The sequence below is a fragment of the Dermacentor variabilis genome, chromosome 6, assembly GCF_050947875.1.
Source record: "Dermacentor variabilis isolate Ectoservices chromosome 6, ASM5094787v1, whole genome shotgun sequence".
NCBI classification, from domain to species: domain Eukaryota; kingdom Metazoa; phylum Arthropoda; class Arachnida; order Ixodida; family Ixodidae; genus Dermacentor; species Dermacentor variabilis.
The window spans coordinates 101,271,008-101,286,059 of NC_134573.1; the positions used below are offsets into that span (position 1 = coordinate 101,271,008).

The following is a 15,052-nucleotide window of genomic DNA, read 5'->3' on the forward strand; positions in this document are numbered from 1 at the left end:
CACCGAACCCTGTGGAACGCCAGACTCAACGGGAAGCTTCCGAGAGGGATGGTTTTTGAATGAAAGATACTGATATCGGTTTGAAAGATATGCAGAAAGCCAAGTAGCAATTTTGGCATCACCCAGAGTACCTCCAAGTTTGTGGAGTAGCTTTTTGTGGGAAACCTTGTCAAAGGCTTTCGCAAAGTCCATGAAGATTGCATCAACCTGCTCACCTGAATTTATTGCCTTAGCGAAATCGTTACGGTAGCTACAAATTATGTGCATGTAGAGAAACCCTTTCTGAAGCCATGCTGATGACATGATAATATTTTATTCTTTGAAAGAAACTCAGTAATAGGGTTATGTATTATATGCTCCAGAAGTTTGCATAATGTTGAAATCAAAGAAATAGGACGATAGTTCAAGACGTGCTGCTTATTTCCATTTTTGAAGATAGGTTTCCCTGCTGCCGTTCTCCAGTCGATTGAAATGTCGCCTTCATTTAGTGATTTAGAAAAGAGCGCATTCAGATATTTAGAGACCCATGGCGCATAACGCTTTAAAAATTCATTTGGCAAACCATCAGGACTAGGTGATCTTTTAATATCAAGGTTAAGCAGCATGTTCAGTATTCCATTCTCATTAATAGTAACGTCAGACATAGGGGGATATGAAGCACGAAAGTATGGCAATGAACTATTGTCTTGCGTAAACACAGATCTAAAATGTAAGGATGGGAAGAAGAAGATGACGAACGATAGGCTCGTTTCCAAACGCCCATCTGTAATTTTAAGTATTTTTTAGCAAGTGTAGGAGCTCATTTTTACTCTTTGTGCCTCTCTCTCACCAAACGCCGGTCTGGGGGTTACCGCCCTGCGAGAGAAGCACAGCAAGCGGCTCCCGAAGCGCACCGGACCGAAGCAGCGCGGCCAGCCTCCGCCGTCGGCCGCCCTTCGTGATGCTCTGATGGCATCCGTCGCAAGCAATCAGCAATCAGCTCAGCATGTTGCTTCTGTAAACTTCAGAGAAGATGAGCCAGCAAGGAAAAGGCTACGTGAAGATGAGATCGACACAAGGGAATCTACAGGAGACAACGAAGAGATGGACCAGACAGCCTACTTTTCACTGTTGTCTCTTACAAAAAGAAAAGAGCCGCAGGTGTTCCCGTTATATTCAAGCCAATTCAGCCTGACAGCAGCATATGAAAGGTAAACCCAAATCTTCTGGCTTCTGCGGTCGCGACAACAGCGCCAGAAAAGATACTCAGCCACCGTCTCAACAAGGATGGCAGCCTCATGATGACAGTGTCTACACTTCCTGCAGCCAATCGTCTCCTCACAGTGACAGATCTATCGGGTATTCCCATAGAAGCTCGAGTTCCATACTCCTACTCTGCCACGTACGGGAGGATACAGAACGTTCCTGTTGAGTACTCGGATGACGACCTCAAGGAGTATTTGAGCGAACAAGGAGTCAAATCTGCTAAAAGGCAAGTTTTGTACGTCCCTAACGAAGATGGCGTAGTAACGGAAACCCGAAGACGCTCGGTCACCCAAACCGAGTGTCGCTTGGATTCTGCAGTTATCCCGTGACGGAATACATGGAGTCTGCTACTCAATGTTTCAGATGCCAAAGACATGGACATATAGCGAAATATTGTAAAGGCCCCATCCGCTGCAAAATAGGCGCTGGTCCACTTACGCATAACGAGTGTACGTCACGTTCCCAGCCTCGGTGTGCAAACTCTGGAGCTGAGCATGCTGCGTCATACGGAGGTTGTCCTAAAAACAAATCAGCCACTCTTGCATGGACGATGGAGCAAATCCAAGCAAAAGTGCGGAAACGACGAGAACCACCACCGAATCCGGATGTGATATATACATCTACAAACCAAAAGCAACACGAAATGGTGCAGCGCAGCGACACGGCTTTGAAAAAGTCCTTCGCCTCAGTCGTGAAAGCAAACCAGCAAAGGCCTTCAACTGCAAAGAGTCCATCAAAGCCCTCAAGTGATATAACCTCATGCCTACGACAGCAACAAGTGTCCTCAAGGTCCCAGCAGAAGAACAGGAAGAACCAAGAAAAGCTGTTAGAAGGTAGCACTGCAAATGAGATATCAAGTATGCTGATTCCCATAATGTTCGCCGCAATCAAGGCTGTTCTCCATGCCAGCCCATCGTTTAAGAGCATCCCTGAGGCAGAGGCCGTCCTGGCTTTGGAACCACTGGTGTCGTCTGATTTCACGGCGCAAAGCCGCGATTATTCGCAGTAGCAACGATGGCTTCGCCAACAATCGTCTCACAAGCGGTGTCCACCAACAAACACTTCCGCACATGTACTACATTCCAGTGGAACGCTCGCGGCATGCGCTCGAAGTTAGCAGACTTTAAGCATCTTGCGCGAGTGCACCGATTCCCTTTTTTAGTCATTTCGGAGTCTCGCGTCGACGAGCAATTTAGGATACAGGGTTATTATTTTGATCATTCAAGGCGAAAAAATGGAATTAGCCGACTGCTCGTTGGATTTCGCAACGACATACCTGCCTCTGCGATTGACGTAGCACCACATCACAAGAACTAATATATTTGCGCAACCACAGTGATTGCATCCAAAGTGTTTACCCTGATCGGCGTCTACTTGGAACCAGGACCACCTTTCGATGTGACAAGATTGGAAAACTTGTTGACAAACACTCAGTCTCCACATATTATTTGTGGTGATTTCAACGCACATAACGAGATCTGGGGCAGTTCACATACATGTGCTCGGGGTGCTAAGCTGGCGGAGCTTCTTGCAAAATACAATATAGAGCCCTTGAACGATGGCAGCATAACATACCTGGAAAATCCGAAGACTGTTAGCTGCATTGACGTCACATTCGTATCAAGTCAAGTGGCCCCTATATTCGGATGGTGCACATATTTCGAGACTCGAGGTAGGGATCACTACCCGATCCTAATCTCTGCCCTTCATTTTCGGACATCGCCCAGAAAAGTGAAACTGAAGTCGGTGGACTGGGAAGCTTACAAAGCAGCCGTAGACAAAGGGATCACAGCCTCGACTACGAATGCAGAGCTAATACCGACAATATCTTATTGCCTCAAACAAAGTACCCGCTCTGCCACTAAGCATTGTAACGTACCAACTAACGACGAGGAATTTGAAAGGTTATGTGCCATTCGAAGGCGTGCCGAAAGGAAGGCTCTACGTACTAAGAATATCGAAGAACTCAGAACTTGTCGACGGGCACAGAGACATATACGACGTTACCTCACCAAACTGGACCGAAAAAGGTGGAGGGACTTTTGTGGGACACTGGACATACGACAACCGCTGAGCAAAATCTGGCGAGTCGGCAGAGGCATTCGCAAAGAGCCGCAACAGCTTTATCCCTTTATCGCCCTCTCATTACATGAGCGCGCATCCCTGAAAGAGGTTGCAGAGCAGTACTGCAGGCTACTTTCCAACGGGGCACAACCTTTACGGCAAATTGCAAGTCATCAGCCTAGTCCACCTTGAGCTACGCTTCCTGACTTGGAATTACCATTCACCATCGAAGAGCTCCCGGCAGCAATCGGCGACGTAAACAAGCGATCATCACCTGGTCATGACTGTGTGAGTTATGAAGCGCTCGCAAATCTATGCCACACATCTCGCCTACGCCTTCTGGAGTACTACAACGCCTCATGGATAACTGGGGACGTTCCTATGGAATGGAAGCTTGCGAAAGTTATTCCTATATTGAAGCCAGGGAAGCAGCCAACAAATTACGCCTCCTTCAGACCCATATATCTGCTTAGCTGCGTAGGGAACCTATTCGAAAAAAATGATCTACAAACGATTAAATTGCTTCCTGGAAACTACAAAAGTTTACCCGGGGGAAATGAATGGCTTCCGGCGTCATAATGTCATTGCCTTGGTCTCATTAACTGAAGAGGAATTGGTCTCCGGAAACATACCTACTGCATTATTTTTAGACATTAGGACAGCATATGATTCGGTCTATCATAAAGCAATACTTGACGCTTTGGAAACCCTCGGTCTTGGAGGACGGCTTTACGCATGGATTGAAGGCTATCTTCAAGGACGCCAACTTTTCATGTGTACCCCGGATGGCCCCACGGCGCTTTATGCCGTCGAGAAGGGAGTGCCACAAGGAGCTGTGTTAAGCCCGGTATTATTTTTTAGTCCTCATCCATCTGAGAAGAAACCTGCCCCGCGGCGTCAAAATCACACTGTATGCGGACGACATCTGCATTTGGAGTGCGGCGCGTTCCCGCAGTACCACCCAAGAACGTCTCCAGAAAGCGCTAGCAAATATATCGGCCTACCTAAATCCAAGAGGTCTGAAATTGTCCCCCGACACAAGCGTTGCCATGGCTTTCACGCGGAGGTGTAAGGAAAAATACCCACTAGTGTTGGGTGGTCGTGCCCTTCCATACGTCAAGACGCAAAGGTTTCTTGGAGTGAGGATCGATAGGAACCTCACATGGTCGCCCCAAGTGAAAAAAACTGAGTGAGAAGATTTCTTCGGCGTCGCAGTATTCCGATTTTAAGCCGGATCACAGTGGGGCAGCAACTGTCGATCAATGGTGCTCCTCCATAAGGCCTACGTCGACGGAACACTACGATATTACCTCGCAATCCTGCACAAAATGTCTCCCAAAAGCAAGAGAAAACTTGAGGCAGCACGAAACAACTGCCTTCGCGTATGTCTTGGCCTTCCGAAGTGGTCGTCCCGCTCAGGAACTGTAGCAGAAGCTGGATGCCTGCCTCTCGAAGGGCTATCTTCACAGGAGACACTTCGGATTCACCTCCGCCACGTCATTCATACGAAGACCCACTTTTTAAAGGATATTTCTAGAAACCGTGCTACATCTAGCTTTGGACAGGCCGTCGGAAGCATACCTATTTCGATTCCTGCTCAGGCGGCACAAATTATGCCACGAAACATTTCACCATGGACACTGTCCCCACTGAAAATTCTGCCATATATACCTGGAATCAGTGCGAAAAAGAAAATGCCTCAAGCAGCGACTTATCAGATAGCTTTGGAATACATGCACAAAGAATACGTAGCCGCAACGCACATTTTCACAGATGGCTCTACAACTCCACATCGTTCATCATGCGGATTTTTTGTTCCCTCTACAGGGCAACGATTCTCGTTTCGTCTTGAGCGAGCGACATCATCTACTTCAGCGAGGCTATATGGCATTAAGGAGGCCCTTGTGTATGTACTTCGACAGCGGCCGCCAGACATGGGTGATTTTCAGATTCAAAAGCAGCCCTACAAAGTATGTGGAACAGGCACAAGCGTTGCAATAACCAGCCTGCAGCATTTTACAGTGCTTATATTCACCACAGGGCTAAGATTGCTGGGCTTTGCATAAAGTTCCAGTGGATACCTGGCCATGCCGGCATTTCGGGAAATGAAAGAGCGGATGAAGCTGCCAGAAATGGACTCCAATACCAAGTTCGAAAGAACATTTTTTACAAAAGCCGACGCTTCAAACATGGCAAAAATATGCCTATCAAGAAAAATACAGCATCTGGAATCTGCCGCTTCACCAAGATGACTTCCTGCGTTACAGTGACCCAGAAATGAGACCGAAAATTCCATGACCACTTCCTCGACACTTAGAGACATTGTACCATCGTCTTCGACTGAACGTGGCATACACGAACCGCATCTGTACCGCATAGGGCTTACTACTAACCCACACTGTGATAACTGTCGCAACCTAGAGACAATTGAGCACCTATTACTCGAATGCCCCGCGTACCGCGACGAGAGACAATTTTTTGAGCAACAAATCGACATGATTTGCCACGAACCGTTAACGTTACTGAGCATCTTAGGTCCAATGCCCGGCCCTTCAAAACAGCGACGGGTTTTGGATTGATTGTTCAAATAACTGTCAGAAATTGGTCTAATAGGAAAGCTTTAAAAATTTCACACTTCATATACAAAATCCTAAATTTACCCGCCAGGTCACCTGTAAATATTAGTATCAGGTCCACTCGGACAGTTAATATCTATTTTTATCCTCTTTTTCTTCCACTCTCTTCTGGAATCTTTTAATCCCATTCCCCATCCCTGTACAGAGTAGCATGCCAGCGGTTATATACGCTCCGGCAAAATTCTCTGTTTTCTAATAAAGAGCCCCCCCTCTCTCTCTCTCTCTCTAAAATGTAAGTTAAATGCATCTGCTATTACTGCACTATCATCACTCAAAACAGCATTTAAGACGAAAGCGTCATTAATTTGCCTACTGGGAGAAATTAGCCTCCAGAACTTTTCAGGGGACGTTTCCTGAATGATGTTTCTTGGATGTTTCCTAGTGCTTCCTAATCTCGCCGCTCATGCGCGAGGCGAAGTGGAAGTGGGCACGGAGAGCCCATCGAGCAGAGGAAAAAAATTTCGTTGTATTCGCGCCACAAACCCGAATATACAACCAAGGGCCTCCTAAAACTATAAATTAAATAGGAAAACAAAAAAGCATGTTATTTTTGTACAAAGCCGGTATATTTCCGAAATGCGCGGATCTGCACAATTTTATATCTGGCCTCGTTCAGTAAAATCCATCGTAAGAAGAGCACTATACCCACTAAGCTATTCACTGAAAAATGGAGAGGAACTGGTCAATAGCGGTCGAACAAGGACGTCCTAACCAACGATCAAACAAAGGAATCTTGTCTTCTCGGGGGCAGCAACTGCTTGCCCTGTTGGCGCTTGGAAGCGCCACCAAGAAAAGCTGGACTGCCTATTACTGGCAGCCTAGTGGCTAACCTGCTTCACTCCTGATTTGAAACGTAGACGTGAATAAGTGTGTATCTTTGTCAAACCAACCATTTGGCTAACCCAGTATGGCGAGACCATGGTTGGAATTGTATATAAAGTGTTAACAAGCATGCAGGGGACGTCAATCCTGCCGCCCTCAGTTCCCAACGCCGTTCAAGCTTTCATAACGCGTGTCTATGCTTTAACAGTCCCCCTAGCGAGAACGCGATCCCCTTGGTTAGGCCAAGCTAGGTGCGTGGGAAAGCACGCTTAAGAAATTTTGCACATCGTCATTCTACGTTAGTAAGGTGTTTGTCACGGTGCGGCATTATTCGATTCGGCGAAGCACCGATCAACCGGTGCCAAAAGGGTCGTAGTAATAGGAACCGACGAGCCAGAAGGGTACTGCCGGCCACTCGGGCAAGCGGCCGAAAGAAGTCGAAGGCAGGTTTAGAGATTATTGGTTTTTTGTCGTCGGCGCGACCGTGGCGCCCCGACAGCTTTTTGTAGGAACCCCCGTGTATTCTCTGCCTCGCGTGTGCATTGAGAAGCTTATTAAGAAGGCGGGCGTGCGAATACTCCGAAATATGTGATGTGTATGCGCAATCCTGTGTCCTCGAATTGCTGCCAATATATGTGTACCGACAGCACGGATTCGCCGGCTGTCGTAGTTTCTACTGTGTTTGTGAATGTACAATGGAGGCCCGCCACGGACTCAAGGGTGTGCGTATGTGGTGCAATACGAGTGCGCGAACTCTATCAGCAGGGGGGAAGCACCCGTTCCCTCGCCCCTCATTATAAGGGGCGTGGCCAAGATCTTGGAAGGAGCCGGTATACAATTGGGTGAACTTGATTGGATCCTCACCAATATATGCAGTCCTCCAACTCAGGGCACTAGAGAAAGAAGTTATTTAAACGCATGTTTTAGACTGAGCTAGACAGTCTAGAAGCTGAGCCTACAAGCTGCTGAAAAGCGTCCAGTAGCTAGTGCCCTCCAGTATCGCCTGGGCCGCCTAGCCGCGTCTGAACTGCGAGTTACTAGTTGGCGTAAGAGACGACCAACCAACGTCTGCAACGAAGCTCGCGGTAGATCCCCTCAAGTTAGCTCAACCTGCCCGAGGGAAGGCATCAGACCTAGAGTCCCGGGAAACCCAGCCCAGCATTCGCATCCACCCCAACGTGATCGGCTTGCCAGCGTTCTTTGGGAAAGCTCTGTCGTCGACTCCAAGCTTTATGGAATTGCTGCTGCTGCCCGGCCATGCGTATGCCATCAGTTGTTTTCTTTTGAACTCTGTTTAGTGGACAACCGTTAAGTGCATTCTTGTGTAGCGTTAATTTTTAAATCCACTGGTTGCTCGTTGCATTTCTGTTGTATTCATTATTGATCTAGATCAAGTGCATGTGTGTTAGTGTTCTTGTATTTTTTGTGTTTCCTTTAATCTTTGGGTCATTGTCAGTCGATAAATATTTTTTTTCCGCCTTTCTCCCGATTCTGATTCCTTCGCTGTGTTCGCTTGAGTACAGAACGACCAACCGGCCTGTACACCCCGTCGACGCCATCGTGCAGACGGCGAAGGGGTGACAAGCCGTGACAATGTTTCACAGCTATACGTCTACAGGCGTGAGAACCCACTCTAAAGGCTACAAGGTACCGCGGGAAAGAAAATTATTCTTTCCCTGCAAAACGAAATAGAATAAAACCGCATAATGTAAAGTCCATGCATGCACTCGATGTACACCCAATAAAAAAAATCAGGCAGAGCTCATCCACGAATACTATCTGATATGCGAATAGCATTCGTTTGCGACGGAAATGAATTCGGTTAAATTTCAAAGGAAATTTTTTTTTTGTCGAAGAGCACCGTGAACGAGGTTAGGTGCCCATTGTTAGATTGAACTATCTTCGGGATCAGCCCATGAAAACGGTTAGATGTGGATAGCCAGGGACGCAGTTTTGCCCGAAAGGCGCAGCATCGATTGCGATAGAAAATTAGGAGACAGCTATTGGCAACTCCAGAATCCGTTACTTGTGCTAGCAACACTGTCCAAATAAACAAAGATAGCTACGACATCCATGTTCACGACGTCTCTTTCGCTTGTTGCTGCGCTCACGCGAATCTCGTCCGTGGCGTTGAATCAAGGTGTTTCGTCAAAGCCTAAAGGATCCTTGTGGCCGATTCCCTTATTTTGATCGGTCTCAAGGATTTTAGCAACGAAACTGGAGAAATCGTTGCGTTGTGCATGCCAACGTCCGGCCTGCCCAGTGAACCACATCAGATTTTTTTTCTTTTAGGACAAAGAGCCTTTGAAGCCAGCCGGAGGCTTAACAAAGGGAGGTGTTTGTGCGTACCGGGCCTCCGAAAGGTGCAAGCACTTATTCGAGGCGTTGTGCCGCTGGTAGAAGTACGATACTTCACTGCTTTCGACTTTCATAGGCAACACTGCACTGCAACTCGTGTTGTAGTATTTCATATATAGCATCTCACAATATACAGGCAGTAACGACTGTCTTGCTTTCAGAAGCTAAATACGGATATTCTGCCTTGAGGCTAAAAACTGTAACCTTACGTAGGCTGTGTGTCTTGGGATAAAAAAAAAACTAGATTTCTGTTTGTAAGTCGGGGCTGCACCTTTCTTTGTATAGTTAGCTGATACTTGCGATATGGTCGTCTGCATCTGATGGCTGGTGCTTAGTGCTTCAGGCTTGCAGTACGCAGTGCTTGAGGTAGGGCTTGGGCTTGTGAACACGGCAGACGCTCGCCACTTGTAGAAATTCTCAAGCCCTTGTGAAACGTGAGAAGTTAACAACCAATCAGACCGCTTGAGTTTCGCCCATAAGGTTTCCAATATTTAGCGACGGTTTTCTTTTGGTTGAAGTCACTTGTATTAGTGTAAATGCATGACTTGGAAACGGACTGAACCAGTTGTAATTTAGGTGTGTGCACAGTGTCGGAAAGCAAAGTAGCGGCACTGTGCGCTTGTCGAACGCTGTAACGAGCGTTGTTTGCTGTTGATTATAAATTTCTTGCGACCACATACGCGGACAAACCAACCCGCTCAATGAGAAAACAGCATCTTATGCTTGCATCGCTACAGTAAACCATGCTATGAAAGCAATACGCCGCCTCGCGACATAACATGTGCCATATGATCAAGTTCAGGCCTTCCGAGGCAGTTATCATTCATGTTACCGTGTCTGCAGACAAAAGTACATTAGCGAGAATATTCCTGCTGCTTAAAGCATTACTAACACGCATGCTTGGGCAGAAAATTATAAACGAACAAAATCAAACGAATCCTGAACGTAAATCACTATAATTTATGAAAACGCCTGCCTAAACAAAGCTCACTCAACGATTTGAAGCGCCAGCAAGGTATTGAAAGCAATGTTCTGTTCGTCGTGAAGAAATACGTCCTGAGTGAAGTGTTTCGAACAAACCGATACGGTATCAATCGACCCCGTTGCCCAATGCGATGTTTCTTGTCCAAATCGCCCTCCAATTCGCGTCATCCGCTTCCTTCGCGAGAAGATGAAATCATAAAATGTTGTCTTTCCACTGCAATGACACGCATAATACTACGCAACAAAAGTCTTTGGACATCCGATTTTTCTTTTTCAATTCCGGGCTTGCGCACAGAGGCATCACGACGATTTGAAAACTACGGGGCATTCAGCGCACGCGGTGATAAGAGGCTCTCTTTGACTTTAAGCTTGAACCTAGCTAGCTAGATGAACTGTCTCTAGGCGCCGCTGCTAGGAGACGAGCATTTAATTGGAGTCGCCAAATTGTAATTAAGGATAGTAGTTTTATCGGCCGTATAAATTTGTAAGCATTCACTTACTAACTAAATTAACAAGCATGGTACGTGTCACGAGCGCCCATGCAAACGTGAACATATCTCACTCCATGACCGCAGGAACTCGCTGTCAAACCGCTGAAGTGAGGATGCACGGCAGCAGCAGCGAGGGAATTGACATTTGTGCTGCCTCTCGCTCGCACACTAAGTGGAAAAGACACAGCGCACATGAAGCCACCAGCACTCGGTGTTTTCTGTCCCCATCGCTGATTGCTTTCAAGATTAGGCCTGCGCGGCCGCGCTCTACGCAGCAGCAGCGGGAGCAGAACACACTTCCCTCCCTCCTTTCCACTTGGTGCCTTGCGCGTGATGGCAGACGGCGCGCTTCCTCCCTGCTTTCCTCCCTTGCGCGCGCGAGATTGAGCCTGAATCGTAGGTTCACCCTCGCACGTTTTCACTAGCACATACAGCATCCGGCGCGCAGCGACAACGTTATCACCCTCGGACTCCATACGGAACATTACAGCGACGGCAGAAATGCACCTGGAGTGTCCACATAATTGCTATGACCATAGAGTAACATAGTAAACGACAAGAGTGGACACTCGAGCCGTTTCACGGCAGAGCTATGGAGCTTCGCCGATTCCGCTAGGTGGCAGAGCACATCAAGAAAAATCTAGCTGCGGCTGCGGCTGCGGCTAACAGCTTGACAGGTGGCACGACCCACCACGTGCGAAGCCAATATTCGGGTGCCGTTGCCACGCTCGCGGTTCTGTAAAATGTGCCTGACGATCGTTCTTAGGTTCTTCTGCCAGCGTCTGGAATTGCTCCTTCATCGTCGTCTCATGGTAAAGCCACAGCAAGTTCTTTTGCACGTTATAAAATACTTATTCTCTTCGTATTTCGTTAGTTCACTGTTAGACTCACGAACGAGTGACGACGGCCTTGAAGCCATAAACAGCTGCTGCCCATTTGCAACGCTGAATTTCATTTAGCTTTTTTTTTTCTTTTGTCATGCGCATCAATGAGCGGTGATGCCAGCGATAACAGCGACGCGGTAGCCTCCGAGCTGCGACGCACGTTCGATACAATGACGAAATTAGAAAATAAAATGGTTCGTTAAGAAATGCGGCCTATAAACACGTGCCATTCGATGTAGAGAGCTTTTCGTTACGCGTAGCGGCTTCTGAAAAAGTATGGTACTCCACTTTTGCAAAAGAAATGCAGATATTTCTAAACGGTACACGTGCAACATTTGCAGTATGGCAATAATTCGCGCTCTCTCAGCCTCTGTAGCTGGCTATATGCGCTCGAGCGCTGTTAGCTGTTTTGCACTGGACTGAAGATACCTGTTTTCGTGTTTTCATTGTGCGTGGAGTACTTACCGTAGAAAGTTTCTTGTTTTTTTTAGCATTTATAACAGTGCTTCCTTCACCTTAGACCAGAAAAATATACATTACACGAATGAATGCAGCATCTCCATTGTAAAGGTTTGAAGGATTCAGTATTGCTTACACGAAGGAAAGTAGCGTCTACATTCAATAGCTTTGAAGCCTCCAGTATTGCTTGCCTTCTGCCTTTCATTTTACGTATTGCAGGAATCTCCACTATTTCCTCAAAATATACTCTACAGCCAAAGGACATCATGCATATTTATGGACAAATTTCCGAGTATCAGAAGACCATTGCAAGGCTTCGTAGACACCAGGTGAAGATCCCCAACACTAAGCGCTTAATTGCACATATTTATTGACGGATGCACTGGTTTGCACATTCGAGGTGAGGATGTTGGTGCGTGCCCAATTATTTTCGTAGACATTTTATTTTGGCATGCAACCTTTCACATCATTTTGCTACCTTAATTCGCCCTCCTTCGCAGAAGTACAAGAACAATCGTCATATTTCTTCCTTCGATAACAATCCCCATTTTGAGCAAATTATTTGCTGGTGTGTCTGTGTAGTTTTTTTTTCATTCTCTGGATAGTTGCAACACCTCTTGTATGTGTTTTGCTTGCATGAAGTTATTGCCATCACTCCATTAGTTTCCGACTATTCTCCATTATTTGCATTTCGCAGTTTCTTCCTGTTCTCATGTCTGCCACCTTTCTCACAATATTACTGCAATAAATTGTTGTCTGCTATTTTCGTGTTCTTGGCTGTGCAGCTACTTGATTTATATTGAAGGAACATTGCACATTTATTTACGATACTACGTTTGGTGTGAGTTACTAGAAGCACAATATCACAAACGATAGAGCTCTTGTTCCTCAACAGTTGGTAGGATTGTTGTGCTGCGTTACAGCTTGAAACATCAAATATGAATTTAAATAAAATTAATATAAAGGGAAACACCTTTGCGAGCTCGTCGTCGCAATATATAAACAGCGGCACAAGCGCCTGCATGGAATCACTCGATTTATGCGACGTTATGGGTCACACACATACACACGCGAGCACACACACACACACACACACACACACACACACGCGAGCACACACACACACACACAGACACACACACACACACACACACACACACACACACACACACACACACACACACACACACACACACACACACACACACACACACACACACACACACACACACACACACACACACACACACACACACACACACGCACACACACACACACACGCGCACACACACACACACACACACACAAACGAAATCGAAAACATGGCCTTCGAGATTCGCTGGCGTGCGGCGATTATCTTGGAGGCTGGTAGGTTTCGCCGATTCCGCTTGGTGAACTGAGAGCCAAAGTCGGCCGCAGACGCCTGCGGGAGCGTCCCCTCTTTAGGTTTACTACATTACTCTATGCTATGACTATGCCCTGCCGGGATAAATTTCGATTGTGCGATAGCGTATTTCGAAAAGCTGAAGAGCGATTAGTGACCTATTTTAAGAAGAATGCGGTCTCGCCGAAATTTTCAATATTAGTGTTCTTGCTGCCTCTAGTTACAGTCATAAAAAAGACCCGCAATGTCGGTCATTAAAATATGAAGTATGCCAGTTTATACGAAGCCTCAGAGGTTCATTCGCGTCCAGGAGAAGTCACGCCTATTGTCTTCACCTGGTAAACAGTAGGATGATATACCGAAGTGTAGCATACTCAGTGAAATGCTCGCCGCTACCTGCAACTGATGTAACTGGGCACCTTAGCAGTGGTCAGGGAACACTTGGGGCGATATGTGGTTACTTGGAAATGTGAATTCTTCTAGTACGCGTGCGGGCCACTAGTGCGGCATAATCTTTGTCCAGCATTCCAGAACTCAGGTACATTTTGCCAAACGTGACAGCATTCGCTACAGTTGTATTGTCACGTGTGTATTGTTTACTTTTGTGGCAGTGACAAGTCTTTCACCGGATTATCCCGGTTGTTAAATTAGCGCTCGGCGCAAGATGCCCTCTATTCTATTTGCACATATCCCATTTCTGAGCATAGCCGAGTACAAAACATTCTTCTCTATGGAGAACTCCGAGCGCAAAACAGGCAATGTTTCTTTCCTTTTTTTTTCTTATCTTCTTTTTCTGCCTACGAGTTCGTTTCCGGTAAGCTGGCCTCCGCACATGATGAAGAGTACGTCTGTTCTTCATGCCCATCAAGTCGGGGTTCAGGACTGACTTTACACATGTGCTGGAACAACAAGCTTTAGTTTCGCATCCTGACATGCCAAACGTGGGTCATTCATCTACTGCTATAATGGTTTATTCGGGACCTTTTATTATTTTATCCGCTTAGCTCTGCACACGCCAACTGTCGTTATTAATTACCTTCGCGACGTGTAGCTTATACACCGACGTCACGAGTAAGCCAGCTGTTCCCAAAAAGCCCGATCCGCGTTCCTTATAAAGAAAATAAATCAGACGAACCTGGTTAGTGTTGCCTACGCCGACACGGAAAGCAAGTATTCAAATTTTGTGATTATAATGCTCTAAAGACTTGTCACAGACTGAACCTCCTGCCTGCAGCCATCGGTTACTCGCCCGTCCAGTAGACCAGGCGCACCTTGATGTAGAAGCCTCACATAAAAGACATTGCCTCTGTAGCGGCTGCTTGAACGGCTCAGGTGAGCGATGGCGACACTTCCTTTCTTTGGGAGGAGCGGCAGTAGTTCTGCTCGCTCTTGGAAACCTATGCACGTTTGAAATTTTGCGCATTTTAGAAGCATTTGAAAACCAAAATATAAATCGAAACAGCAAACCACAATTGTAAACGCTGACACCAATAAAAAAAAAAGTCGCAGTACAGCCGGAAAGGTGAAGTACCGATTGCGATAGCAAATTAGTAGACAGCTGTGCGAAATAAGGATAGTAGTCTTATCGGCCGTATAAATTCGTAAACATTCGCTTACCAACGAAATTAACAATGATAGAATGTGTAAGCGTGACTGAACGAGGACGTAGAAAGGAACAGACACACAGAGAGAGCGTTGTCTTCATGTGTCAGCTTCTTTCTAGCT

The 15,052-nt window shown here is 46.5% G+C and overlaps 1 protein-coding gene across 1 annotated transcript in view; it reads left to right on the forward strand.

Annotated features, from left to right (window-relative positions):
• LOC142586236 (thromboxane-A synthase-like) overlaps positions 1-15,052 on the forward strand; it is a 69,139-nt gene that overhangs the window by 10,742 nt on the left and 43,345 nt on the right. The window contains exon 4 of the mRNA XM_075697487.1: positions 1,008-1,190. Coding sequence (XP_075553602.1) covers positions 1,008-1,190 — 183 coding nt within the window. The remainder of the gene's footprint in view (positions 1-1,007; positions 1,191-15,052) is intronic.